Below are 26,344 nucleotides of genomic sequence, written 5' to 3'. Positions count from 1 at the left end.
TCTTCTACTGTGAAGACGGTTGCAAAGTATTTATTCAGCCTCTCAGCCTGGTTCCCCATTATTGTTTCCCTAACCTTGCTCTGTAAAGGGCCTGTTTTCAGTTGGTTTTGCTTTTCCTTTTTATATATTTAGAGAAACTCTTGCTCTCTGTCTTGATATACTTGCAAGTTTACCTCCTCTCTCACTTCATTGTTTTTTTGGTCGACTTTTATTGGTTTTTAAAACTTTTCCAAATTCTCTGGCTTACCGCTAGCCTTTGCCATGTCCTATGTTCTTTTCTTTCAGTCTGGTTCCGCCCTTAAATTCCCTGGTATTCTAACCTCCAAACACTGGGAGATGTGTGGAAGCGAATATGATGGATACTGTTCTTTCTGAATTGTTCCTCCGTCAATGTGAGGTGATGCACATTGGAAGGAGAAAAAGGATGAGGGAGTAGTTAATGAATGGCAGGACACTGGGTAGCTTCGAGGAATAGAGGGATCTTGGGTAATTATTCACAGATTCCTGAAGTCGGCAGACCACATGAACAGGATACTTGCTTTCATCAGTAATGGCATAGAGTATAAAAGCAAGGAGGTAATGTTGGAGTTGTACAGAGTATTGGTCAGCCGATCAACTGGAGCACTACGTGTAGTTTTGGTCACCTCACTACAGGAAGGATCTGATAGCACTAGAGGGGGTACAGAGGAGGTTCACCAGGATGTTGCCTGGGTTACAGATGTTGAGCTATAAGGAGAGACTAGGTAGGCCTGGATTGTTTTATTTAGAGCAGAGAAGACTGAGTGGGGACATGACTGAGGTGTGTTAAGTTATGAGGGGTATGGACAGGGTGAATAGACAGCAGCTGTTCCCCTTTGTTGAGGGGTCAGTCACAAGAGGGCATAGTTTTAGGGTAAGGGGAGGAGATTCAGAGGGATTCTGGGCAAAAGTGTTTTCATTCAGCAGATGGTGGGAAGCTGGAATGTGTTGCCTGGGAAGGTAGAGGAGGCTGGAAACTTTACAGCCTTTAAAAAAAAAAATTTGGATGAGCATTTCAAATGTCCTATATCCTTGAATGTGATGGTAAGTACAGGAATTTGGAATTAGCACGCCTTTAGCTGTAGTTAGGTCAGTGCTGGCTCAATGGGCCGAAGGGCCTTTCTACGCTGTCTGACCCATGACTCTTTGTGACTGTGCCTGCTGCCTGCTATGTGCCTCACTGCTGTGAAAGGGCAAAGTGACTGTTTCCAAGCTGGCATCGCACTCTCTAGGACTCTCAGTGACTTCCCTTCACTCATGAGGTTTGTTCAAGGAACGTGCAGGGTATTCAACCACTTGAGTGAGTGGTTTCTGCAGATCCTGTGCTGATCTAACGTTCACCCAGTGAACTTTCCAGGTCACATCAATCACCTTCTTCTGCTCATCATTTGTTATGGGGCTGAGGGTTGCATTGATATCAGAGTCCCTAGACTTGGAGGGGAAATTTAAACCATCAGCCAGTCGTATGTCCTTCTGATCACTGTCTGCTATGTGAATGTTCGCTCAGTACAGACTCTGCTGTAACACAGCCCATGTTCACTACCCTGCAGTATTCCTTTAACAAGTTCATGCATAAAAGATAGCAACTCTGAGCTGTGCTAGTGCCCGTAGAGAGCGATCCCAGCTTGGAAACACTCCTTTTAGAAACATTGGGTTCAAGCAGAAAACTAGAAACTGAACTCTTCACCTCTCTACGATATTAATGCTAAACTGCTGAATAGCTTTCGAAGGCTTCAGCTGCTGTTCTGTCCTTTTGACAGTTTGAGCTGTAGGGAGAGGCTGAATAGGCTGGGGCTGTTTTCCCTGGACCATCAGAGGCTGAGGAGTGATCTTATAGAGGCTTATAAAATGATGAGGGGACATGGATAGGGTGAATAGGCCAAGGTCTTTTCCCCAGGTTAGGGGAGTCCAAAACTAGAGAGCATAATGTTTAAGGTGAGAAGGTCAGGATTCAAAAGGGACCCAAGGGGTAACTTTTTTCTCGCAGAGGGTGGTGCATGTATGGAATGAGCTGCCAGAGGAAGTGGTGGAGGCTGGTACAATTAAAGAATTTAAAAGGCATCTGGATGGGTAGATGAATAGGGAGGGTTTGGAGGGACATGGACCAAGTGCTGGCAAATGGGAGTGGATTAATTTAGCATGTCTGGTCAAGTTGGACTGAAGGATCTGTTCCCATGCTGTATAACTATGTGACTCGATGAGTGAACTGCAGAGGGTTAACAGGGCTCTCTCACTTGCAGGTGAGCGTGTCGGTGGATTCACGGTAATCTGCAGCGATCCCGATGAAGCGAAGCGGGTGGAATCGCAGCTGAAGATCCTGATCCGGCCCATGTATTCAAACCCACCAGTAAACGGAGCCCGTATCGCTGCTGCCATCATGAACACAGCAGAGCTCCGAAAAGAGTGGTGAGTCTGACTCAAAGACCAAGAGCATCTTTCAGGTTTACCCGCAGCAGCTGCTTTATCTGAAGAACCCACCGCCTCGCCTTGAGTTTAAAAAGAAATCCTGAGATGGAGCAATGGTTCAGCTGATTGAAACCAAAGACCTTGAGTGCCCTTCAGATGTGGTTCAGTGGGTAGCGCTCTGGGCCGTTGAATCTGAACCCAAATCAGACTTCACTGTGTGCTATGGAGGGAGTGCTGCACTGTCTTCTACTGGGCTCTAAACATTTAATTACCAGCAGTGATTACACTAACTTGGGGTGAATTATAACAAGAGGTTGCACAAACCAGGATTGTATCCCTGCAATTTTAGAAAATTTCAGGTGGCTTGGACCAAACTTAACAGGTAGGATAGGGAGACTAGCTTCACTGTTTGGGGAAGTCATACCAAGGGATGTAGCCTGTAAGCTAGTTTCTCAAGTGAATTCAGAAGACACTTCCACATGCAAAAGGGTGCTTCCACAATATTGGAATACTGCATGCAATTCTGACCTCCCTGCTATAGGAAGGATGTTCGGAAACTTGAAAAGGGTTCAGAAAGGGGGCAGTATGGTGTCTCAGTGGTTAGCACTGTTGTCTTAACAGCGCCAGGAACCCAGGTTTGAATCCAGCCTGGGATAGCTGTCTGCGTGGAGTTTGCAAATTCTCCCTGTGTCTGCATGAGTTTCCTCCGGATGCTCCGGTTTCTTCCCACAGTCCAAAGATGTGCAGGTTAGGTGGATTGGCCATGCTAAATTGCCCATAATGTCCAGGGATGTGCAGGCTAGGTGGGTTAGCCATAGGAAATGCAGAGTTACAAGGGAAGGGTGGGTCTGGGTGGGATGCTCTTTGAAAGGTTGGTGTGGACACAGTGGGCCGGATGGGCTGCTTCCACACTGTAGGGATTCTATATAAAAACGTTTTACAAGGCTGTTGCTGGGATTTGAGAGTTTGAGTTATCGGGAGAATCTGAGTAGACTGGGGCTATTTTCCCTGAAGTGTCAGAGGCTAAGAGGTGACCTTATAGAGGCTTGTAAAACCATGACGGGTGCGGATAGGGTAAATAGGGTTTTTACCCCAGGGTGAGGGAATCCAGAACTAGAGGGCAGAGGTTTAAGGTGAGAGGGGAAAGATGTAAAAGGGACCTAAGGGGCAACTTTTTCACTCAGAGGTTGCTGTGTTTATGGAATGAGCTGCCAGATGAAGTGGTGGAGGCTGGTACAATTACACCATTTAAAAGTCATTTGGATGGGTACATGAATAGGAAGAGTTTAGATTACATCCCTTACAGTATGGGAACAGGCCCTTCGGCCCAACAAGTCCACACCGACCCTCGAAATAGTAACCCACCCAGTCCCATTCCTCTGCCCTACATTTACCCCTGATTAAGGCACTTAACACAATGGGCAGTTTAGCACGGCCAATTCACCTGACCTGCACATCTTTGGACTGTGGGAGGAAACCGGAGCACCCGGAGGAAACCCACGCAGAACGTGCTAACTCCACACAGTCAGTAGCCCGAGGCGGGAATCGAACCCTGGTCCCTGGTGCTGTGAGGCAGCAGTGCTGACCACTGAGCCACCATGCCGCCCCAATTAGAGGAATATGGGCCAAATGCTAGCAAATGGGACTATGTTAGGGTATGTGGTTGACATGGACGAGTTGGACCAAAGCGTCTGTTTCCGTGCTGTATATCTTTATGATTCTACGTGACAATTGACACCTGTAGTGTTAGGTAAAAGGGGTAAATGTAGGGGAATGGGTGGGTTGCGGGTCGGTGTGGACTTGTTGGGCCGAAGGGCCTGTTTCCACACTGTCTCAGCGTTAGTTTTAAATCTGTGATGGATAGCTGTTTTTATTGGTTAAGGTTTGGAAAGGATATAGGGCAAAGGTTGTAGATTTGCTGTGACTCTGTTGAGTGAAAGAAGAGGCATGAGGGCTTAAGTGGGAGCCTCCTCTTCCTGTTATTAAAACAAAACGTGCCAGACGTATGAGCAGCATCATCTGTGGAGGCGACATCACCGTCTAGCGTGGTCCCTCTGAGGAGTGAGAGTGAGGCGACATCACCGTCTAGCGTGGTCCCTCTGAGGAGTGAGAGTGAGGCGACATCACCGTCTAGCGTGGTCCCTCTGAGGAGTGAGAGTGAGGCGACATCACCGTCTAGCGTGGTCCCTCTGAGGAGTGAGAGTGAGGCGACATCACCGTCTAGCGTGGTCCCTCTGAGGAGTGAGAGTGAGGCGACATCACCGTCTAGAGCGATCCCTCTGAGGAGTGAGAGTGAGGCGACATCACCGTCTAGCGTGGTCCCTCTGAGGAGTGAAAGTGAGGCGACATCACCGTCTAGAGCGATCCCTCTGAGGAGTGAGAGTGAGGCGACATCACCGTCTAGCGTGGTCCCTCTGAGGAGTGAGAATGAGGCGACATCACCGTCTAGAGCGATCTCTCTGAGGAGTGAGAGTGAGGCGACATCACCGTCTAGCGTGGTCCCTCTGAGGAGTGAGAGTGAGGCGACATCACCGTCTAGCGTGGTCCCTCTGAGGAGTGAGAGTGAGGCGACATCACCGTCTAGCGTGGTCCCTCTGAGGAGTGAGAGTGAGGCGACATCACCGTCTAGAGCGATCCCTCTGAGGAGTGAGAGTGAGGCGACATCACCGTCTAGCGTGGTCCCTCTGAGGAGTGAGAGTGAGGCGACATCACCGTCTAGAGCGATCCCTCTGAGGAGTGAGAGTGAGGCGACATCACCGTCTAGCGTGGTCCCTCTGAGGAGTGAGAGTGAGGCGACATCACCGTCTAGCGTGGTCCCTCTGAGGAGTGAGAGTGAGGCGACATCACCGTCTAGAGCGATCCCTCTGAGGAGTGAGAGTGAGGCGACATCACCGTCTAGCGTGGTCCCTCTGAGGAGTGAGAGTGAGGCGACATCACCGTCTAGAGCGATCCCTCTGAGGAGTGAGAGTGAGGCGACATCACCGTCTAGCGTGGTCCCTCTGAGGAGTGAGAGTGAGGCGACATCACCGTCTAGCGTGGTCCCTCTGAGGAGTGAGAGTGAGGCGACATCACCGTCTAGCGTGGTCCCTCTGAGGAGTGAGAGTGAGGCGACATCACCGTCTAGAGCGATCCCTCTGAGGAGTGAGAGTGAGGCGACATCACCGTCTAGCGTGGTCCCTCTGAGGAGTGAGAGTGAGGCGACATCACCGTCTAGAGCGATCCCTCTGAGGAGTGAGAGTGAGGCGACATCACCGTCTAGCGTGGTCCCTCTGAGGAGTGAAAGTGAGGCGACATCACCGTCTAGAGCGATCCCTCTGAGGAGTGAGGCGACATCACCGTCTAGCGTGGTCCCTCTGAGGAGTGAGAGTGAGGCGACATCACCGTCTAGAGCGATCCCTCTGAGGAGTGAGAGTGAGGCGACATCACCGTCTAGAGCGATCCCTCTGAGGAGTGAGAGTGAGGCGACATCACCGTCTAGCGTGGTCCCTCTGAGGAGTGAGAGTGAGGCGACATCACCGTCTAGCGTGGTCCCTCTGAGGAGTGAGAGTGAGGCGACATCACCGTCTAGCGTGGTCCCTCTGAGGAGTGAGAGTGAGGCGACATCACCGTCTAGAGCGATCCCTCTGAGGAGTGAGAGTGAGGCGACATCACCGTCTAGCGTGGTCCCTCTGAGGAGTGAAAGTGAGGCGACATCACCGTCTAGAGCGATCCCTCTGAGGAGTGAGAGTGAGGACACATCACCGTCTAGAGCGATCCCTTTGCATTACAGCACCGCGTCATTCTTTGCTGGATGATATTTATCCCTCAACCGGTATCACAACAGCAGATTATCAGGTCATTGTCTCATTACTCTGTGTGGGATCTTGCTATGTGTAGAAATGTGGGTACTATAGTAACTAAGCCACTTCAAGAATTGAGTTCAGTCACTCGGGCTGCCTTAGGCTGGGTGGTCTCGGGAGGCTGTAATGTGGAGGTGCCGGTGTTAGACTTGGGTGCACAAAGACAAAAATCTCACGTCACCGGTTTATAGTCCAACAAATTTATTTGAAACCGCAAGCTGCCTGAGGACGGAGTTGGAGGCTCCAAAAGCTTGCGGTTTCAAATAAACCGGTTGGACTATAGCCCTATATCATGTGATTGTTTGACTCTGGAGGCTGTGCCATTGGCTCGATTTGGAGGGAACAACACCGTGATCCCTGCCACACATGGTCAGGCTGCCCTTATTCCCCATGTTGCATCACCCTGGAGAATGGAGGGCAGAAGACGTACTTGAAGCCAGATACCTCCCACTGTTCTGTTCATTGGCCCCATTAGATGTCCTCTGTACTTCACATCGGGTGTAGCTCAGGTTTTTGCAGGGAGAGCGCATTGAAATGGAACTAACTGCGTCACTCTGACAAAGAGATGTTATCTGTTTCTGGGCAGTTCTCTCCCAGGCTGCTGCCAATAATTCAAGAATGCTTGGAGCCTGTTCTCAGTCCCCAGCTGGACCTTTTTAAAGATTGTCCCTAATAGATCCATTGAAGTATTTTACAAAGCCTGAAACTTGAAGAAATCCTCTGCTGGATTTTCACAGAGTTGGCAGGTTGATGAGGGTTTAGTAAGAGGACAAAGTTTTCTCTTCCAGCACGTTTGGATAATTTTCCAGTGCGGTTGGCAGTGACTGCCAGGAAATGGTGCTTTGATACTTCAAGGAATTTTAATGACCTCCTTTTGGGTTTCTGTTCAGCTGGACAGGCTCACTCACCCGTGTTGCTGCAATGTTTCATTCCTGTGACCCTGTACCATTCCTTGCGAACACACCAGCAAGTCAGTGAAATTACGTAATGTTTGCCTAATGCTGCTGTTAAACATGCAGGCTTTATACTCCATACAGCCATTACGATCATAAGACATAGGATCAGAGATAAGTCATTCATCCATTGGGCCTTCTCCACCATTCAGTGAGCTCATGGCTAATCGGATAATCCTCAACTCCATTTCCCTGCATTTCCCCCATAACCCTTAATTCCCTTATTAAAAATCTGCCTGCTGAATACACTTAGTGACCCAGCCTCAACGGCCCTCTGCGGTAAGGAATTCCACACATTCCCTGCCCTCTTAGAGAAGAAATTCTTCTCCATCTCTACCTTAAATGTGCAGTCCCTTATTCTGAAATGATACCCTCTGGTCCTAGACTCTCCCACAAGGGGAAACAACTTCTCTTCATCACCCCTGTCAAGCCCCCGAAGAAATTTGAATGTTTCAATAAGGTCGCCTTTCATTCTTTTAATCTTCAACGAGCACAGGCCCAACCTACTCAGCCTATGCTAATAAAGTCCTTCCTACCCAGTATCAACTTTGTCAACCTTCTCTGGATTGCCTCCAACATCAGTCTATCTTGCCTTAGTTAGGGAGTCCAGAACTGTTCAGTGTTCCAGGAGCATTCTGATTAGTGTCTTGTAAGTTTTAGTGACACCTCCCTACTTTTTATTCCATTCCCTTTGAAATAACGGCCAATGTTCCACTTGCCTCCTGTTGAACTTGGATGCTAACTTTCTGTGATTCATGGATGAGGACTCTCAAACTTCTCTGTTCTACAGCTTTCTGCAGTCTTTCTCTGTTTAAATAATATTCAGCTCCTCTGCTCTTCCTGCCAGAGTGCATGACCTCACATTGTAGGATGAGCTAAGATTGGACTGAAGGTTAGGTAGTTTGGATTCTTCCCCTCAGTCTGAAACAGTCCACAAACTGGTCACATTAGATTTTCTTTTGCCATTTGGTCATAGAGGCCACACATGAACTGCATCTGAGCAGTCGAGCCTAGGTACTGGTGGTCCATAGACCCATAACACACACTGTCCATCATTTGGCATGGATTGAAGTTTCAGACTAAGCGAAGATCTTCAGAGAATGTTTCAGAAGCCTCACGTCAATTCCGATCTTCAGCTGGAAGTGCTCGATTCTCGGCGAATGATGCCTGAAGTGGAAAGCGTTTCGTTCTCCAGAAGTAGCATTCCTCACCTTGATGAGCATGTTTTAAAACCAATTGAGTGATTCTGTTCTATAGTAGAAGGGAGCCTGGTGTAGCGATTGACCCACTGTTTGTCTTTCCCCTGCACAGGCTCGAGGAGGTGAAGGGCATGGCAAACCGCATCATCAGTATGAGAGAGCAGCTGGTGTCAAACCTGAAGAAGGAAGGCTCAATCCATAACTGGCAGCACATCACCGACCAGATCGGAATGTTCTGTTTCACAGGGCTCAAACCCGAACAGGTAATTCGCATTCAGCTCTTCGGGACCATCTCATGGGGCAGCTGTGGAATTGATCACACGCCGTCATAAGTGATGATGGCGTACAACCTGGAAAAGTGTGAAGTCATTCACTGTGTAAGGTCGAATTTGAATGCAGATTCCGGGGTAAAGGTAGGATTCTTGGCGGTGTGGAGAAAGAGAGGGATCTTGGGGGTTCCTGTCCATAGATCCTTCAAAGTTGCCACCCAGGTTGATAGTTGAGAGTGTGGCGCTGGAAAAGCACAAGAATTCCTGATGAAGGGCTTATGCCCGAAACGTCTATTCTCCCACTTCTCGGATGCTGCCTGACCTACTGTGCTTTTCCAGCACCACATTCGATTCTGATCTCCAGCATCTGCAGTGCTCACTTTCACCCAAATTGTTAGGTTTGTTAAGAAGACATTGAGGTGTTGGCTTTGATTAGCAGGGTGAAAGTGAGGACTGCAGATGCTGGAGATCAGAGCTGAAAATGTGTTGCTGGAAAAGCGCAGCAGGTCAGGAGAATCGACGTTTAGGGCATGAGCCCTTCTTCAGGAATGAGGAAAGTGTGCCAAGCAGGCTAAGATAAAAGGTAGGGAGGATGGACTTGGGGGAGGGGTATTGGAAATGCGATAGGTGGAAGGAGGTTAAGGTGAGGGTGATAGGCTAGAGTGGGGGTGGGGGCGGAGAGGTCAGGAAGAAGATTGCAGGTTAGGAAGGTGGTGCTGAGTTCGAGGATTGGGACTGAGACAAGGTGGGGGGAGGGGAAATGAGGAAACTGGAGAAGTCTGCATTCATCCCTTGTGGGTTGGAGGGTTCCTAGGCAGAAGATGAGGCGCTCTTCCTCCAGCCATCGTGTTGCTATGGTCTGGCGATGGAGGAGTCCAAGGACCTGCATGTCCTTGGTGGAGTGGGAGGGGGAGATGAAGTGTTGAGCCACGAGGTGGTTGGGTTGGTTGGTCCGGGTGTCCCAGAAACGTTCCGCAAGTAGGCGGCCTGTCTCCCCAATAAAGAGGAGGCCACATCGGGTGCAGTGGATGCAGTAAATGATGTGTGTGTGGAGATGCAAGTGAATTTGTGGCGGATATGGAAGGATCACTTGGGGCCTTGGAGGGAAGTAAGGGGGGAGGTGTGGGCGCAAGTTTTGCATTTCTTGCGGTTGCAGGGGAAGGTGCCGGGAGTGGAGGTTGGGTAGGTGGGGGGTGTGGATCTGACGAGGGAGTCACGGAGGGAGTGGTCTTTTCGGAACGGTGATAGGGGAGGGAAATATATCCCTGGTGGTGCGGTCCGTTTGGAGGTGGCGGAAATGACGACGGATGATGCGATGTATATGGAGGTTGGTGGGGTGGTAGGTGAGGACCAGTGGGGTTCTGTCCTGGTGGCGATTGGAGGGACGGGGCTCCAGGGCGGAGGAGCGGGAAGTGGAGGAGATGCGATGGAAAGCATCATCAACCACGTCTGGGGGAAATTGCGGTCTTTGAAGAAGGAGGCCATCTGGGTTACACGGATTTGGAACTGGTCCTCCTGGGAGCAGATGCGGCGGAGAACGAAGGAATTGGGAATATGGAATGGCGTTTTTACAGGGGGCAGGGTGGGAGGAGGTGTAGTCCAGGTAGCTGTGGGAGTCGGTCGGTTTATAGTAAATGTCCGATTAGCAGCGGGATTGAGTTGAAGAGCCGAAAGGTTATGCTGCAACTCTGTAGAGCCCTGGTTAAACTTGGAATGTTGTGTTCAGTTCTGGTCACCTCGTTATAGGAAGGATGGGGAATCTTTAGAGAGAGTGCAGAGGAGATTTACCAGGATGCTGCCTGGACTGGAGGGCATGTCTTATGAGGAAAGGTTGAGTGAGCTAGGACTTTTCTCACTGGAGAGGAGGAGGATGAGAGGTGACTTGATAGAGGTGTACAAGATGTTGAGAGGCATAGATAGAGTGGATTGTCAGAGCCATTTCCCCAGGGTGGGAATGGCTGTCACGAAGGGGCATAATTTTAAGGTGGTTGGAGGAAGGTTTAGCGGAGATGTCAGTGGTCGGTTTTTACACAGAGTGGTGGGTGTGTGGAATGCACTGCCAGCAGTGGTAGTAGAGTCAGATACATTAGGGACATTTAAGTGACTCTTGGATAGGCACATGGACGTTAATCCAGTAAAGGGTATGTGGGTTAGTCTGATCTTAAAGTAGGATAAAAGGCCAGCACAACATTGAGGGCTGAAGGCCCTATACTGTGCTGTACTATTCTGTGTTCTTTGCTGTGTGGTTGTGGGACAGTGCTGGGGGAGAGAAGGGGAATGTTCAAAATAAGGGACACAGCATGAGGCCATTCCCCGCAACCATAAGAGGTGTTAATTTTAAATCTTAGGTATGTTTTTTGTTAAGCAAAGCGATATTGTCCAAAGGCAGGTATATGGAGTTAGATCACAGATCAGCCAAGATCTCATTGAATGCCAGTACAGGCTCAGGGGGCTGAATGGTCTACTCCTGTTCCTATGATTACTTCTTGAGTTTAGAGGTGAAATTAATCAATATAATTAAAGTGTTTGCTGTGATTAAAAGGCTTGGTATGATGTTTGCACTGTGCGTCCTGTTAGTTGTTAGGTGGCATGAGGAATGTTTGAGTGATTGTCATGGTGGGGAAACCCTAAATGCTGGCACAGTCTGTTGTTCTTAATGCCTTGAGCTAGGACTGTTTTCACCTGGAGAAAGGTACTTGGAATTCCATGTTTATTTTCTGTTACTCAATGGAGTGGGCTAATGGAGTTTATTGTGTGTTTCATGACAGGTAGAGCGGCTGACGAAAGAATTCTCAGTTTACATGACCAAGGATGGTCGAATCTCTGTGGCTGGAGTCACTTCTGGCAATGTGGGCTACCTTGCACACGCCATCCACCAAGTCTCCAAATAAAACAGCGAAGGAAGGGGAAGACCCGAGAGCGGGAAACTCAGCTTTCAACCACAGCCAGAGCCAGGAGTATTTTGTTCAGAGTTTAGCAGTCAGCTACTGTTACTATCTGCCGGATGTTCAGTACAGAAAGGTCCGGTGTGAGGATGGGGCTGGTTTACAGCCTTCCAACACTTCAGGGAGTTTATTGGAGAGTATACGGCTGGCTAACTGAGATATTAACTCTCTCGGTGACTGCAGCTCTGAATTCCCTCTGAATCCACTAAAGATGAGAATTTTTGGGTCTACTTTGCAAATTAGCTGTGGCTGAGTAAAACACCTGCTCCCTACCCTTCCTCAAAGACTCTGCCTTGTACAGCTGACACAAGTAAAATTTCCCTTTGCGATTTGTCTATCCCAAGCCCCTGTGCTAACTCCCTCTCTCTGTCCCTGTCTGATTTGCTTTCACCACAGCCCTCAGAATGAATCAATCACCTGCCTGTTTGCGTTTGACCCCTACTAATTCACTTGTTAGGTCCACAATTACTGTCAGCAGTGAGTATTGCCTTCCTGCAGCTTGCTTACTTCATAATGTTTTTATCAGTATCACGTCAGGCGCTCTCCTATGTTATGTAGGTGCAAAGGTCTTTGCTTTGAGTATTTGAGGCTGGTCATTTGGCTTCACATTTGTTCTTGAATTGGTATCGGTCATAAGGACTGACCCAGAAATCGTGCGATCATGCTCTGTATAGGTTGTAGTCTGGAACTGCAACAGAGTCTTATCATGGTAGAACTGGTTAGTGGTGTGTGGTTGACCGAATGAAAATGTTTGACCCTGCACGTGCCAAAAGGCAGCGCAGTACTTGAAGGTCCAGGGCTCTTCCAGCCAAATGGTACATGGCTGTGGTGGCAAGCTCAGATTTGCTGCACATTGTTAAATTCTGTTTCCAGTCTAGGCTCTTAGAAACCTGTACTTATGCCTCAATAAAATGGTTCCTTTAATGATCAGTACCAATTAACTTTGGTTCCCTGTGTGACCTGCATTGTTTTCTGTGTTGTTTTAATGCATCCCACTGCTGCTGATGTGTGTAGTGATGGAGGTGGAAGTCAGGGTGTTACACACCTGAACTGCAGCCAACAGAACAGAACAACAAAACATAGGTGTAAGAGCTGGAGTTGACCACTTGTGGCTGATTTGGGCTACAACTCCATTTGTTCCCAACATCCCTTGATTCACCCAGACACCAAAACACACACTATCGTTCTTGATAAGAGGATGCTGAGAGCAGACCATCTTGGGTTTCTTTACTGAGAGAGTAGTAGGGACATGGAATGCTCTGCCTGCAACAGTAGTAGACTCGCCAACTTTAGGGGCATTTAAATGGTCATTGGATAAACATATGGGTGAAAATGGAATAGTGTAAGTTAGATGGGCTTCAGATTGATTCCATAGGTCGGTGCAACATCAAGGGCCTGTACTGCGCGGTAATGTTCTGTCTTCACTCTAAAGTGCTGAAGGGACATGACTAATTTTCAGTCAGACTTTCGACTTTGTGTCAGTTTCAGAATTTCCATATCGCAGGCTCCGGCTGTCTCCTCTTTACCGTGGACTTGCAACCCCTTTACACAGCCATCCCCCATCAGGATGGTCTCAGGATTCTCCACTTCTTCCAGGAGAAAAGGCCTGAAGCACTCCTATCCACTACCACCACCCTCTGGTTCAGTGAGCTCGTCCTCCCCCTGAACAACAACTCCTTTAACCCCCCCTCACTTTCTTCAGGTCAAAGGGATGGCCATGGGTACCTGCATGGGCCCCAATTATGCCTGAGTCTTCGGAGGATACACGGAAGATTCCCTGTTCCAACTCCTGCTCCTTACTCCAATGCACAGATGATATCATCAGTGCTGCTTACCTCTTCTTTGGAATTGGAAAAGTTTATCAATCTGGCTTCCAATTTCCATCCTGCTCTCACCTTCACCTGGTCTATATCTGACTCCTCCCTCCCCTTCCTTGACATCTCTTGTTTCAGTTTTTGGGGATAAGTTGGCTGCCAGTGTCCATTACAAACCCACCGACTCCCATATTTTCCCTGACTGTACATCCTCACACCCTGCTTTCTGTAAAGACTCCATTCCTCTGTCTCCTTCACGTCTGTTCCAATGATGCCAACTTTGACAAGGGGGACTCCAAAATGTCTATCTTCTGCTTCAACTGAGCACTCCCCACTAGCAGGGAATTTCCCACCATTCTGCCCTTACCCCTTTTCTTCCCTCCTCCAGGATCCCCCAGTCCTCACTTGCCACCCCACCACTTCCAAAAGGTCATACGTTGCCATATGTGCCCCCTCTCGGCTCATATTCCCTCTGTCAGCATTTGTCAGGCACCGCTCACTCTGGGACAGTCTGGTCCACTCCTCCCCACAGTACCTTCCCATGCAGTCGCAGAAGGTGTAACTCCTGCCTGTTTACTTCCTCCCTCCTCACTGTCCAAGGCCCCGGACACACCTTCCAGGTGAAACAGCAACTTACTCAGTCTGGTCTACTGTACTCACTGTTCACAATGTGGTCTCCTCCACAATGTTACATTGATGAAATGCAGACTGAGCCACCACTTCGTGTAAAATCTGTATTTTAATCTGTAAAAATGTCCCTTAGCTTCCAGATGCCTGCCACTTCCAAAAGACCACTGTGTTCCCCATCCACATCTTGCTGCGGTGCCCCACCGAAGTAGGCTGGAGGAACTGCATCTTATTTTCCACTTGGGGACCCAGCAACCTCTAGGGCTCAATATTGAGTTCAGTAATTTTAAAACCTGAACAGCTTCCTCAATGTCCTTTACCCACCTCCACACCCCTGACCCTGTCATCACAATACAATACTCAAACAGACCCTTCAGTCCAAACAGTCCGTGCTGACCATAATCCCAAACTAGTCACAGCTGCCTTTGCTTGTCCTATATCCCCCCCAAACATTTCTTATTCATTCCCGCCTCAGGCAACTGTCTGTGTGGAGTTTGCACATTCTCCCCGTGTCTGCGTGGGTTTCCTTCGGGTGCTCCAGTTTCCTCCCACAGTCCAAAAATGTGCAGGTTAGGTGAATTAGCCATGTTAAATTGCCCGTAATGTTAGGTGAAGGGGTAAATGTGGGGAATGGGTCTGGCTGGGTTGCGCTTCGGAGGGTCGGTGTGGACTTGTTGGGCCGAAGGGCCTGTTTCCACACTAAGTAATCTAATCTAATCTATTTATCCAAATGTCTTTTAAAACATGATAACTGTACCCACGTCCACTATTTCCTCCGGAAGTTTATTCCACACGTAAATCTTTTTCCTCTCACCTTAAAAATATGCCCTTCATTTTTTAACTCCCCAACTCTTGAGAAAAGACCTTTTCGGTTCACCTTATCCATACCCCTCAGAGATTTATAAGCCTCTGTAAGGTCGCCCTCAACCCCCTATGCTCCAGTGAAAAAAGTTGCCAGCCTCTCCTTATAACTCAAACATTCCATTTCTGGCAATTTCCTGTAACTCTCTTCTGAACCCTCTCCAGTTTAATAATAGCTTTCTTTTAAGTATAGCCAACCATTTCCACCTGCTTACGGTTCCCATTATCAGCTTTTCTTTCTCCTGTACATGCTGTTATCCACTCTTTTGACACCCTCTCTCATGGGCTCTGGCTCCATCTATTGTCTCACTTCTCCTTAACTTCCCCATCTTCATAGACGCCACCTTTGTTCCTAGCTAATGTGAGTTCTAAAGAAACAAAATGTTGACCCTGCTTTCTTTCCACAGACGCTGTCAGACCTGCTGAGTTTCTCCAGCAGTTTTAGTTTTTGTTTCAGATTTCCAGCAGTCACAGTTCTTCGTTCTGTTTCAGTCTTTTTGGCTCTTCTGAGTAAAACGATTTTATTTTGTCCCAGGTGTTTGAGGTGAGATGTGTTTGGGAGTAAGACTTTTCACACTCATTCGTTAATGATAGAAGAATCATTGGCCCGTTTCCACACTGTGGGGATCCTATCAGCCCATCAAGTCCATATTGACCCTCTGAAGAGCATCTCACTCAGACACAATCCCTACACTATCCCTGTAACCCTGCATTTCCTGTGGCTAATCCACCCAGCTTGCACATCCCTGGACACTACGGAGCAATTTAGCCTGCCCATTCCACCTAACCTGGACCGTGGGAGGAAACCAGAGCACCTGGAGGAAACCCACATAGACACGAGCAGAATGTGCAAACTCCACACAGACCGTCGCCCAAAAGTGAAATCGGACCTGGGTCCTTGGTGCCGTGAGACAGCAGTGCTAACCACTGAGCCACAGTGCCATCCATGGCGTAAAATGATGAGTGGGCAATCGCTGACAAATGCAGGCTTCCTAGAAATATGACAGTATCCTGACAATTTCCTGTACTGTGGTACAGTACAGAAGTGAGCATATGCCCATCAGAGCTGCGCTATTAAAGCTGCACAATCTACACAAGTCCCATAGCAATACGCCCATAAGGTTGAATGTTAAGACAGTTTCTCCAGGGTCGTATTGAGGCAAATGGGGGGGGGCCCTTTCATGCTGTATAATCAAACGGCACTTTGTAAGTCAGGGGTATGAAGTCCTCCAGCTCAACAAAGCATGTGTTCAGTCAGGAGTCAATGATCAAAGACACCAACAGGCTGGTTATCTGAAATGATTTCCACTCTGCCATTTCGCCGGTCCCTTCCAACTTTATGAAAGTAATGTCACCAACCTTGAGCTTTACTCACCTTGACCTGAATCTCTCAGCGGGAGAGGGACTCCCTGAGATTTCCAGCACCACTCTAATCTAAAATCCTGAATCTCTCAGCCCTTTGCTGCAGCATAGGAGCAGCGTGTGCAGCTCCAGTTCGGGTGATCCTAATAGGAACAGGAGGAGGCTTATGCCCGAAACATCGATTCTCCTGCTCCTCAGATGCTGCCTGACCTGCTGTGCTTTGCCAGCACCACACTCCTGTCTCTGATCTCCAGCGTCTGCGGTCCTCACTTTCTCCCAGCAGCCAGGGACAGTTACTGCCTGCTGCACGTGACATAGCAGGGGGATGTATGCACAGGAGGTGATGCTCTCCAGGCGCACGGTCCAACTGTTCAATCTTTCACAGCAGGAGATCTGCAGCCTCCTGGAAAAAGAGACCCTGCTGGGCCTGCATTGCCAGTGGCTGGCACCACGGTACTGAATTCCTTCAGTTTCCCTCCATCCATTGGTCTGTTGGTGATATCTGGGTAGAGCCGCAGGAGATGGGGGAGATACTAAGCAAGTATTTTGCATAAGTTTTTACTGTGTAGAAGGGTATGGAAGATAGAGAAGGTGGGGAAATAAATGGTGACATCTTGAAAAATTGTCCACATTACGGGGGGGGGGGGGATGTGTGAGATGTCTTAAAATGCATAAAGGTGGATAAATCCCTGATCAGGTGTACCCTAGAACTCTGGGAGGCTAGGGGAGTGATTGCTGGGCCCCTTGCTGAGATATTTGTATCATCGATAGTCACAGATGAGGTGTCGGAAGAATGGAGGTTGGCTCATGTGGTGTCACCATTTAAGAAAGGTGGTAAGGAAAAGCCAGGGAACTATGGAACAGTGAGCCTGACATCAGTGGTAGTAAGGGTCAAAAGGTGTGCTGGAAAAGCACAGCAAGTGAGGCAACATCCAAGGAGCAGGAGAGTCGGCATTTCAGGTATCGGCAAGTTGTTGGAGGGAAGCCTGAGTGACGGGATCAATGTGTATTTGGAAAAGCAAAGACTGATTAGGGATAGTAAGTGTGACTTTCTGTGGGAAATCATGTCTCACTAACTTGATTGAGTTTTTTGAAGAAGTAACAAGGAGGATTGATGAGGCCAGATCGGTGGATTTGATCTATAGGATAAAATAGAATATCCGTTTATTATCACGCAAACTCCATTATAGGGGTAGAGTGAAAAGCTTTTACAATGTCTGCCTTCTTATGGCGACATCTTGTTTGAGTACCTCACTACAATTCTTAGGTACAGCAGTGGAATAAAAGTAATTGCATTACTTTACAGAGTTGAAAAGTATGTTTATAAAAAGACATAATTAAATGTTGACGTTAAAGTAAGGTAGGAGAAAGTGAGGATTGCAGATGCTGGAGATCAGAGTCGAGAGTGGGGTGCTGGCAAAGCACAGCAGGTCAGGCAGCATCCGAGGAGCAGGAAAATCGACATTTCAGCCGTAAGCCCTTCATCAGGAAAGTAAAGTAGGAAATTTCAAATAGACATTACATTGTAGCAGCTCAGCACAGGGCCTCTGCATGTGATCTGACCACCCACACCAGACCCCAGTCCAACAGCTGTCACCCTCTGCACTCCAAGCCTCAATTCTCTCAATACCAGCACTCAGCTGCTCCAAGGTAATTTCCAGGACTGCCTCCCCACACTGGTCTCCACCGTAACTCACTGCCTGCTCCAGGACTGTCAGCCCACATGCTGCTCCATGACTCACCACTCGCGCTGTTCAGGGGTTCCCAGTCTGCTGCCACTCCAGGATTCGCCTCTGTTGCTAAGGGAAGAGAAGGAAAAAAAGAAGAGGAAAGAAAGTGGAAAAAGAACGGGCGAAGCACAGGAGCTCCAGCAGGATTGTCTGCGGCCATCTTGCACCATCTGGTACGGACTTCAGTAAGGTGTTCCGACAAGGCTCCTCACGGTCAACTGGTTAGCAAGGTTAGATCATGTGGAATACAGGGAGAATTAGCCAATTGGAACTGGCTCAAAGGTAGAAGGCAAAGGGTGGTTGTGGAGGATTGCTTTTTGGACTGGAGGCCTCTACAAGGGTCAGTGCTGGGGGCCCACTGCTTTTTGGCATTTATAGAAATAATTCAGATGTGAACAAAGGAGATAAGGTTAGTAAGTTTGCAGACGACACCAAAATTGGCGGTGTACTGGACAGGCAAGAGGTTTGCCTCAGAGTACAATGGGATCTTGATCAGATGGATCAATGGGCTGAGGAGATTCAGATGGAGGCAAAAGTGAGGACTGCAGATGCTGGAGTTCAGAGTCTAGATTAGAGTGGAGCTGGAAAAACACAGCAGGTCAGGCAGCATCCGAGGAGCAGGAAAATCGACGTGTCGGCAAAAGCCCTTCATCAGGAATGAGGCGAAAGGAGTCTGAAGTGTTTCAGATGGAGTTTAACTTAGAAAAATTGTGATGTTCTGCATTTTTGGTAAGGCAAATCGAGACAGGACTTATACACTGAATGGGAAGGTCCTGGGGAGTGTTGCTGAACAAAGAGACCTATTGTGCAGGTTCATAGTTCCTTGAAAGTGGAGTCACAGGTAGATATGATAGTGAAGAAGGTGTTTGATATGCTTTTGTTTATTGGTCAGAGCATTGAGTACAGGAGTTGGGAGGTCATGTTGCAGCCATACAGGACATTGGTTAGGCCACTTTTGGAATACTACATTCAGTTCTGGTTTTCCTGCTCTAGGAAAGATGTTGTGAAACTTGAAAGGGTTCAGAAAAGATTTACAAGGATGTTGCTGGGGTTGGAGGGTTTGAGCTACAGGGAGAGGTTGAATAGGTTGGGGCTGTGTTCCCTAGAGCATCGAAGGGTGAGGGGTGACCTTATAGAGGTTTATAAAATCATGAGGTTAAATAGAGAAGGACTTTTCCTTGGGGTGTGGGGGAGTCCAGAACTAGAGGGCATAGGTTTAGGGTGAGAGGGGAAAGATATAAAAGAGACCCAAGGGGCAACTTTTTCACTCAGAGTGTGGTACGTGTACGGAACGAGCTGCTCGATGAGGTGGTGGAGGCTGGTACAATTACAACATTTAAAAGGCATCTGGATGGGTATGTGAATAGGAAGGGTTTGGAGGGATATGGACCGGGTGCTGGCAAATGGGAATGTGTTTATTTGGTTATCTGGTCAGCATGGACGAGTTGGGCAAAGGCTCTGTTTCCATCCTGTACAGCTCTATGACTTAACCATGAACCGGCATTCTTGATGAACCAGCAAAAACAAACTTGAAATATGGGAAGTTTCCTGTATTATCTCGAAGTCTGAGTCGTATGTTGAGGTTTAATGAGAAGGTTCCCTGCCAATAAGTTTTATGTAAGGCAATGTTACTCTATCGTTGAAGTCATTTATGCTGTAAATAAAGTACAACAGTGACGTGTAAGTCCTATGCATTGCGTTTCTAGTACTCAGGCTTTTACATTGATTATGCAGACTCTTGATCAACAGGAATATTTGCACAACTGACACAGTTGTGGTCCCATAGGTACTAGTTAAAAACAAGTTTGCTGTGTATATCTCCCTGAGGTGACTAACGCTATGTTTGCCAAGGCATTGAGTTGAACGCTGTCCAGTTCTGTCTGACATGGGGAAACTCATGTTTGCAACAGTGGCTGGATACATTCGTAGCAGTCAAAGTGCTATTGGAGCACCCTAGGGTATTCATCTGTGGGAAGGGATTTCAGTACAGACTAGCCAGGCTTTCGGGAGCGACCCTGGTCTCTGAACTTTGCACAACATGAAGGAACTGCAGGAGGAGGAAAGCACATCTGCTCAGCATCCCCTGAAGCAGAGCTTGGACCTGAGCTGGCTATCTGCAGCTGCTCATCGCACTGCTAGAGAAGCCTTCAGTGTCCTTGCTTTAGATAACCTGAATGTGAGTGCGAAACCCTGAGCCACTGCAAACACAAATCGCTCCCACTCAAAAACCCTTTCAGCACATGAACTGCCCTTGCTTGTCCTCCACTTTGATCATTCCATTCTCCAACAGATTAATGTCCAGGTGGAGATTGCAATGCTAAGCTGGAGATGGCATCATAAAGCAGAGTTTAAATACACTGTTTGATTCATTTACAATGCCACATTCAGTAATACTGGCAATGTGATTGATACCAACTGTGAACTCTCCTTGTTTCTATGAATCCTACATCTACCATCCAACAGAGCTGAAGATAGACTGCTCATTGCCCTGCCTTGATGGCCCTGAGCAAGGCTGGGAGGCTGTGTCTTGGGAAGGTGAGAGAAGAGATGAGCTGTTGAATGCCTTAAGAGTCCCCACTTCATTTGTCCCTCCTCTTCCTTCTCATGCCATCTCACAACCTCCTCTTCCAATGCAGCTGTGAAATGGAGCTGGGATTGTTTACACACTGATGATAATGAAAGAACTGGGTGCAAACAGGAGGAATAGGAAAACAGGTGAGGGCTTTGAAACATATTGCTGGAAAAATTCCCAGGTTTAACAGTATCTGTGGAGAGAAAGCAGAGTTAACAGTTCAAGTCCAGTGACCCTTCTTCAGACCTGCTGAGTTTCTCCAGCAATTTCTGTGTTTGTTTTTAGATTTCCAGCCTCTGCAGTTGTGTTGTATTGAGGTATTTCTCTGGTTTGGATTTGAAGTCCCAAGTCCCATAACTCCTCCTATATCAGGAGATGGAACAAATAATGCTCCTGAGATCTCATCATGTGATGAGCCTGGACTGTGTTCTGACCCTTCCCCCCCCATCCCCCCACCCATCTCTATGCAATGCTCAAGTCTCTTTTTAAGAAAGGCCCATATGGTCCAGCCTGCCTGCATTGCCTCCCCCCAGCCGCCTGGGAGCCTCGCGGTTGCAGCGCAAGGGTGGACTACAACGACCGGCGTGCCTAGCGACAGTTCCCGGCGGTCCCCGCGGTAAATCCAGTCACGTGGGGGAGCCGCGTGGTCATGTGACAGAGCGGGTCGTGAAGGGAAGGGGAGAGCGAGCCGGCTCAGGGGGTTTCCTGCAGGTAATGGCTGAGGGAGGAAAGGAGAGGGGGGCGGGGAGTAGTCCGTGTCCTGGGAGGGAAGAGGAGGAGGGAGTTACTAATTGTAGGTGCTTTTGTTGGTTGGGAGAGGGTCTGGTTGTTGTGCTTTAATGAGAGGGGGAGGTTATGCCTGTCAGAGATGTCCTCACTGCTGGGCAATAAACACCTCTCTCTCTAAATTACATTCACATCAAATGGTGAATCAGTCACCTCAGTTATTAATGTTATCCTGATAGAAGCTGCTGGAAGTACTCTACACTGTGAGCCCTGTGACTCTTGTTTTATTTTCTCTCTCTCTCTCTCCACAGATGCTGCCATAGCCAGCTGGGTTTCTCCAGCACTTTCTGCTGATATTTCAGATCTCCAGTGTCCGCAGTATTTTGTTGGTGCTGTAGGCCTCGCTTTCTTGGGACCTGAACAGCCTGGCGGATAGTATTTATCTGAGTTGAACAGGGTGCAAGCTGCTGGCACCTAGTTCCCGCAGCACAGGCCACCATGAGATGGGCTCACGTGCTGCTTATGTTTCAGTGGCTCAGCCTAATAAAACAGCCGGAGGCGCTTGCTTATGGTGTTAATCAGAGAGGAAGGCAACTTTGTGAAAGGGTCTCCTTTTGTAACCTTTGTTCATCTTAGTGCTGTACAACCAAGTCAGCAGTTCATAGTGTTGCGTAAATCTCACAGACTCTTGTACCTTTTAAGGCAATTGGGTGCCATTGTGGCTCGTGACACTGTAGTATAAAAGCTCTCCATTTACTATTTTAGTTCAGCTGGTCAGTCAGTGAGTCAACCAGTCAGCTCTGTTTATGGTCCCTGATGAAGGGCTTTTGCCCGAAACGTCGATTTTCCTGCTCCTCAGATGCTGCCTGACCTGTGGTGCTTTTCCAGCACCACTCTAATCTAGACTCTGTTTATTATGGGTTGGTAAAATAAGTACAGAAGCCACAGAGCAATTATACTCATGTACATGGTGGCATCACTGAACTTCAAGACACCTCAGTCAACAAGAATCCAATCTTTACAGTACATGTTGTACAGGCAATTAGAGGGAAGCATTCAGTCCTTGCTCTGCTGACATTTGTTTTACCTCAAAAAAACTGCATCACTTTTAATTTGTAGTCATTGAAATGCTGCAATCAGTAAGTTCATTAGCAATATGCTAATTGTTAGATTCTCTGATAATGTTGGTGGAATGTTAAATGTTGATCAGGACACTGGATGATAAGGTATCCTTCTTTCAAATACAGCTGTGATACCTTTCACTGTTAAGTGTTGTGAAGCTTCTCAAAAAAAGTTATTCAGGATAGATTCAGTAGTGATGTGGGGAAAAAAAATGTGTTAGTCACATGCAGCGTGGAAACAAACCTTTGGTTCAACTTGTCCATGTCGACCAGATATCCTGAATTAATCTAGTCCCATTTGCCAGCATTTAGCCCATATCCCTCTTAAATCTCCTATTCATGTACCCATTCGGATGCCTTTTAAATGTAATTATATCAACACCTTCTCTGTCAGCTTATTCTATACACTCACCAACCTCTGTGTGAAAACATTGCCCCTTAGGTCCCTTTTAAATCTTTCCCCCCTCACCCTAAACCTATGTCTTCTAGTTTTGGACTCTCCTACCTGGGGAAAAAGACCTTGGTTATTCACACTATCCGTGCCCCTTCCTGATTTTATAAACCTCTAAGGTCACCCTTAGCCTCTGCTTCAGGGGAAATAGCCTCAGCCACTTCTTATAGCTCAAACCCTCCAACTCCAGCAACATCCTTGTAAATCTTTTGTGAGCACTTTCAAATTTCACAATATCTAGGGAGACCAGAATTGAATACAGTATTCCAAAAGTGGCCTCACCAATGTCCTGTACAGCTGCAATTTAACATCCCAACTACTATAGATTAGATTAGATTACTTACAGTGTGGAAACAGGCCCCTCGGCCCAACAAGTCCACACCGACCCGCCAAAGCGCAACCCACCCTCACCACCACACCCACCCCTTTAACTAACACTACGGGCAATTTAGCATGGCCAATTCACCTGACTTGCACATCTTTGGACTGTGGGAGGAAACCGGAGCCCCCGGAGGAAACCCACGCAGACACGGGGAGAACGTGCAAACTCCACACAGTCAGTCGCCTGAGTCGGGAATTGAACCCGGGTCTCTGGCGCTGCGAGGCAGCAGTGCTAACCACTGTGCCACCGTGCCGCCCACAATGCGCTGACCAATAAGGGCAAGCGTACCAAACCCATCCTTCGCTATCCTGTCTACCTGTGACTCCACTTTCAAGGAACTGTGAACCTGCACCCCAAGGTGTCTCTGTTCACAACGCTCCCCAGGACCTCACCATGAATTGTATAAGTTCCACCCTGATTTGCCCTATCAAAATGTAGCACCTTGCAGTTTAAGGGGAAATCCTATTTAACTAATGTGCTGGACTATCTTTTTATTTGAAGAGATAATTGAAATGGTTGATGTTGTTGATGAGGGTACATAGACTTCAAACTGATATTATGGCATACACCAGATCTGTGAGGAATACTATAGCTCTTGAACATGGAAGCAAAATTAGTTTGAGTGATGGTAAATAGAGAGTAATGTTTAATGGATATTTTTGGGCTGAAGGAATGTTTACAGTGGAGTTCCCAGGTGTCACTATTTGGACACATGCTTTTCCTCAATAAGCCATCTACTTGGTATGGAGGGGGCCATTTCAGAGTTCGCAGATGAAGAATTGTAAACCATGAGGAGAACAATGTAGAACTCCAAAAGGACACGACAAGTTACTGGAGAGGGCAGGTGAAGTTCAGTGCAAAGAAGTGTGAAGTGATGAGTTTTGATAAGAACGTGGATAGACATCACAAATTAAGGAGCACAGTTCTAAAGGAGGCGCAGGAGAGGAAAGACTTGGTTGTATATGTGCACAAAATACTGAAAGTGGCAAAATAGATGGAGAGCGTAGTTGATAAAGCATATTGTATCCTCAGCTCCATTACCAGGGACAGAATACAAGAGCAAGGAAGTGATGTTGAACTTGTATAAGATACTTGGTAGACCTCAGCTGGAGTATTGGGTACATTTCTGGGCATCACACCACAGTAAGGATGTGATTGTACTGGGGAGTGTGTAGAAATGATTTATTCAAGAATGGTTCAACAAATGGGAAACTTCAGCGATGAGGATAGATCGAAAAGATTGTTACTGTTCGCTTTGAACATGGGAAGGATAAAAGGAGATCAGATAAAGGTTTGCTAAGTTATGAGAGGGCTGATCAAAGTAGATAGATGAGGGAAAAAAAAATTCCCACTCAACAGAATCTGGGGGAGGTGATGGCTTGATGGTAAAGTCGCTGGACTGTTATTCCAGAGACCCAGATAATGTTCTGGGACCAGGGTTCAAATCCTGCCACGGCAGATGGTGGACTTTGAATTCCATAAAAACCTGGAACTGAGAGTCTAATGATGAATTCTAATCTGGATGTTTTAGGGAAGGAATCTGAGTGGGCACGAAGAGGAGGGAGGGGACTGTGGCCACTTTACCTGGTCTGGCTAACATGTGACTCTAGACCCACAGCGATGTGGTTGACTCTTAACTGCCATCTGGGCAATTAGGGATGGGCAATAAATGCTGGCCTAGCCAGTGACGATCCATGAATGAATTTTTTTTTAACAAACCAAGGACTGCAGGACAATATAAGATTTGTAAAGGAAGCAAATGTAAAGCGAGAAAAGACTTTTTTTTACACTGAGTGGTTTGGGTCTGCAGTACGCTAGCTGGAAATGTTCCAGAGACATTCAAGAGAGAACAGGATGATTGTTTAAATGTGTAACTGTACAAGGAAAAGGCAGGTGAGTGGCACTATGTCGTCATGCTGATTTGGGGAACCTGTGCAGACAAGGGGCTGAATGGCCTCTTTCTGTGCAGTAACACTTTTGTGATTCCGTAACCATTTACAGAGCTTTGGTTTTGTCACCTCCACAAGATAGCGCTACCTCCTGACAGCACTGCACTCCCTCAGCTCTGCATTGGAATGGCAACCCTGCTCAAATTGTCCATCCCTGTCTCGAGAGAGAGACTTAGATGAATGTCTATCAGGTGACTGTGCTTCCCACTGAGCCACGTTTACACTGCTGGAGAAAGGAAGGCTCATAATTCATATGGTTGATTATATGGGGAGATGCTGTGCACCATGTTCTCTGTTTTAATTTGTTTTATTTCATCTTCTCTGTCTCTCCTTTATTTCAGATGCTGAGTCTGAACAAAGTGAAGAGGAAGTCCGTATTTTTCACTTCTCTGTGCATGATCAGAAGGTTTCGGGTCTGACGTCATTTGCCTTGCAGGATGGCTGACTAAGTGCTCAGGCGGTGGTTCCTTTTCCAGTTGACTGTCCACGTGGAGATGGCGTTCTGTGAAGCCACGGTGAACAGTGAACAGCAGGACTGGAGCTGGAGCCCAGAGGCTGAGGAGAAGACCAGTCTCCTGCAGAACCCAGCGAGCCACAATAGGAAACGGGAAGGAGGCACGCCGGCGTACGGGGCTGTGTTCATCGTGGTGAACGCTGCCCTGGGTGCAGGGCTGCTCAACTTTCCCTATGCCTTCTTTGTGGCCGGGGGAGTGGTGGCTGGCATCGTCCTGCAACTGGTGAGACGGTCAGAGAGTCATAGAGGTGTACAGTATTGAACCAGATCCTTCGGTCCAACTTATCCATGCTGACCAGATATAATAGTCATAGAAATGTACAGCAAAGAAACAGCCCCTTTGGTCCAACTCATCTGTGCTGACTAGATATCCCAACCTAATCTAGTCCCTTTTGCCAGCACCCGGCCCATATCCCTCTAAACCCTTCCTATTCATATATCCATTCAGATGCCTTTTAAATGCTGCAATTGCATCAGCCTCCACCGCTTCCTCTGGCAGCTCATTCCAGCTCACCACCCTCTGCGTGAAAAGTTTGCCCCTTAGCTCCTCTTTAAATCTTTCTCCTCTCGTCCTAAACCTATGCCCTCTAGTTCTGGACTCCCCCA

The 26,344-nt window shown here is 47.8% G+C and overlaps 2 protein-coding genes across 3 annotated transcripts in view; both read left to right on the top strand.

Moving 5' to 3' along the window:
- The window catches only part of LOC122558594 (aspartate aminotransferase, mitochondrial), a 53,602-nt gene extending 41,027 nt beyond the window's left edge, over positions 1 to 12,575 (top strand). The window contains exons 8-10 of the mRNA XM_043707367.2: positions 2,259 to 2,424; positions 8,528 to 8,678; positions 11,453 to 12,575. Of these exons, the coding sequence (XP_043563302.1) occupies positions 2,259 to 2,424; positions 8,528 to 8,678; positions 11,453 to 11,575 (440 nt within the window). The 3' untranslated portion in view covers positions 11,576 to 12,575. The remainder of the gene's footprint in view (positions 1 to 2,258; positions 2,425 to 8,527; positions 8,679 to 11,452) is intronic.
- An 8,659-nt stretch (positions 12,576 to 21,234) lies between these two features.
- slc38a7 (solute carrier family 38 member 7) overlaps positions 21,235 to 26,344 on the top strand; it is a 33,495-nt gene continuing 28,385 nt past the window's right edge. Inside the window, exons 1-2 of one of the 2 annotated variants that reach the window (XM_043707366.2) lie at positions 21,235 to 21,306; positions 25,566 to 25,961. In XM_043707366.2, the coding sequence (XP_043563301.1) occupies positions 25,719 to 25,961 (243 nt within the window). In that variant the 5' untranslated portion in view covers positions 21,235 to 21,306; positions 25,566 to 25,718. Of the gene's footprint in view, positions 21,307 to 23,461; positions 25,416 to 25,565; positions 25,962 to 26,344 lie in introns of those variants that run through there. The other variant, XM_087996098.1, reaches the window with a different exon arrangement.

The sequence above is a fragment of the Chiloscyllium plagiosum genome, unplaced genomic scaffold (assembly GCF_037043375.1).
Source record: "Chiloscyllium plagiosum isolate Xiang-an unplaced genomic scaffold, Cpla_swu_hap1 HiC_scaffold_17, whole genome shotgun sequence".
Taxonomy (NCBI): Eukaryota; Metazoa; Chordata; class Chondrichthyes; order Orectolobiformes; family Hemiscylliidae; genus Chiloscyllium; species Chiloscyllium plagiosum.
The sequence above is the reverse complement of the archived record's forward strand: the minus strand, read 5'-3'. Positions and strand labels throughout refer to the sequence as shown.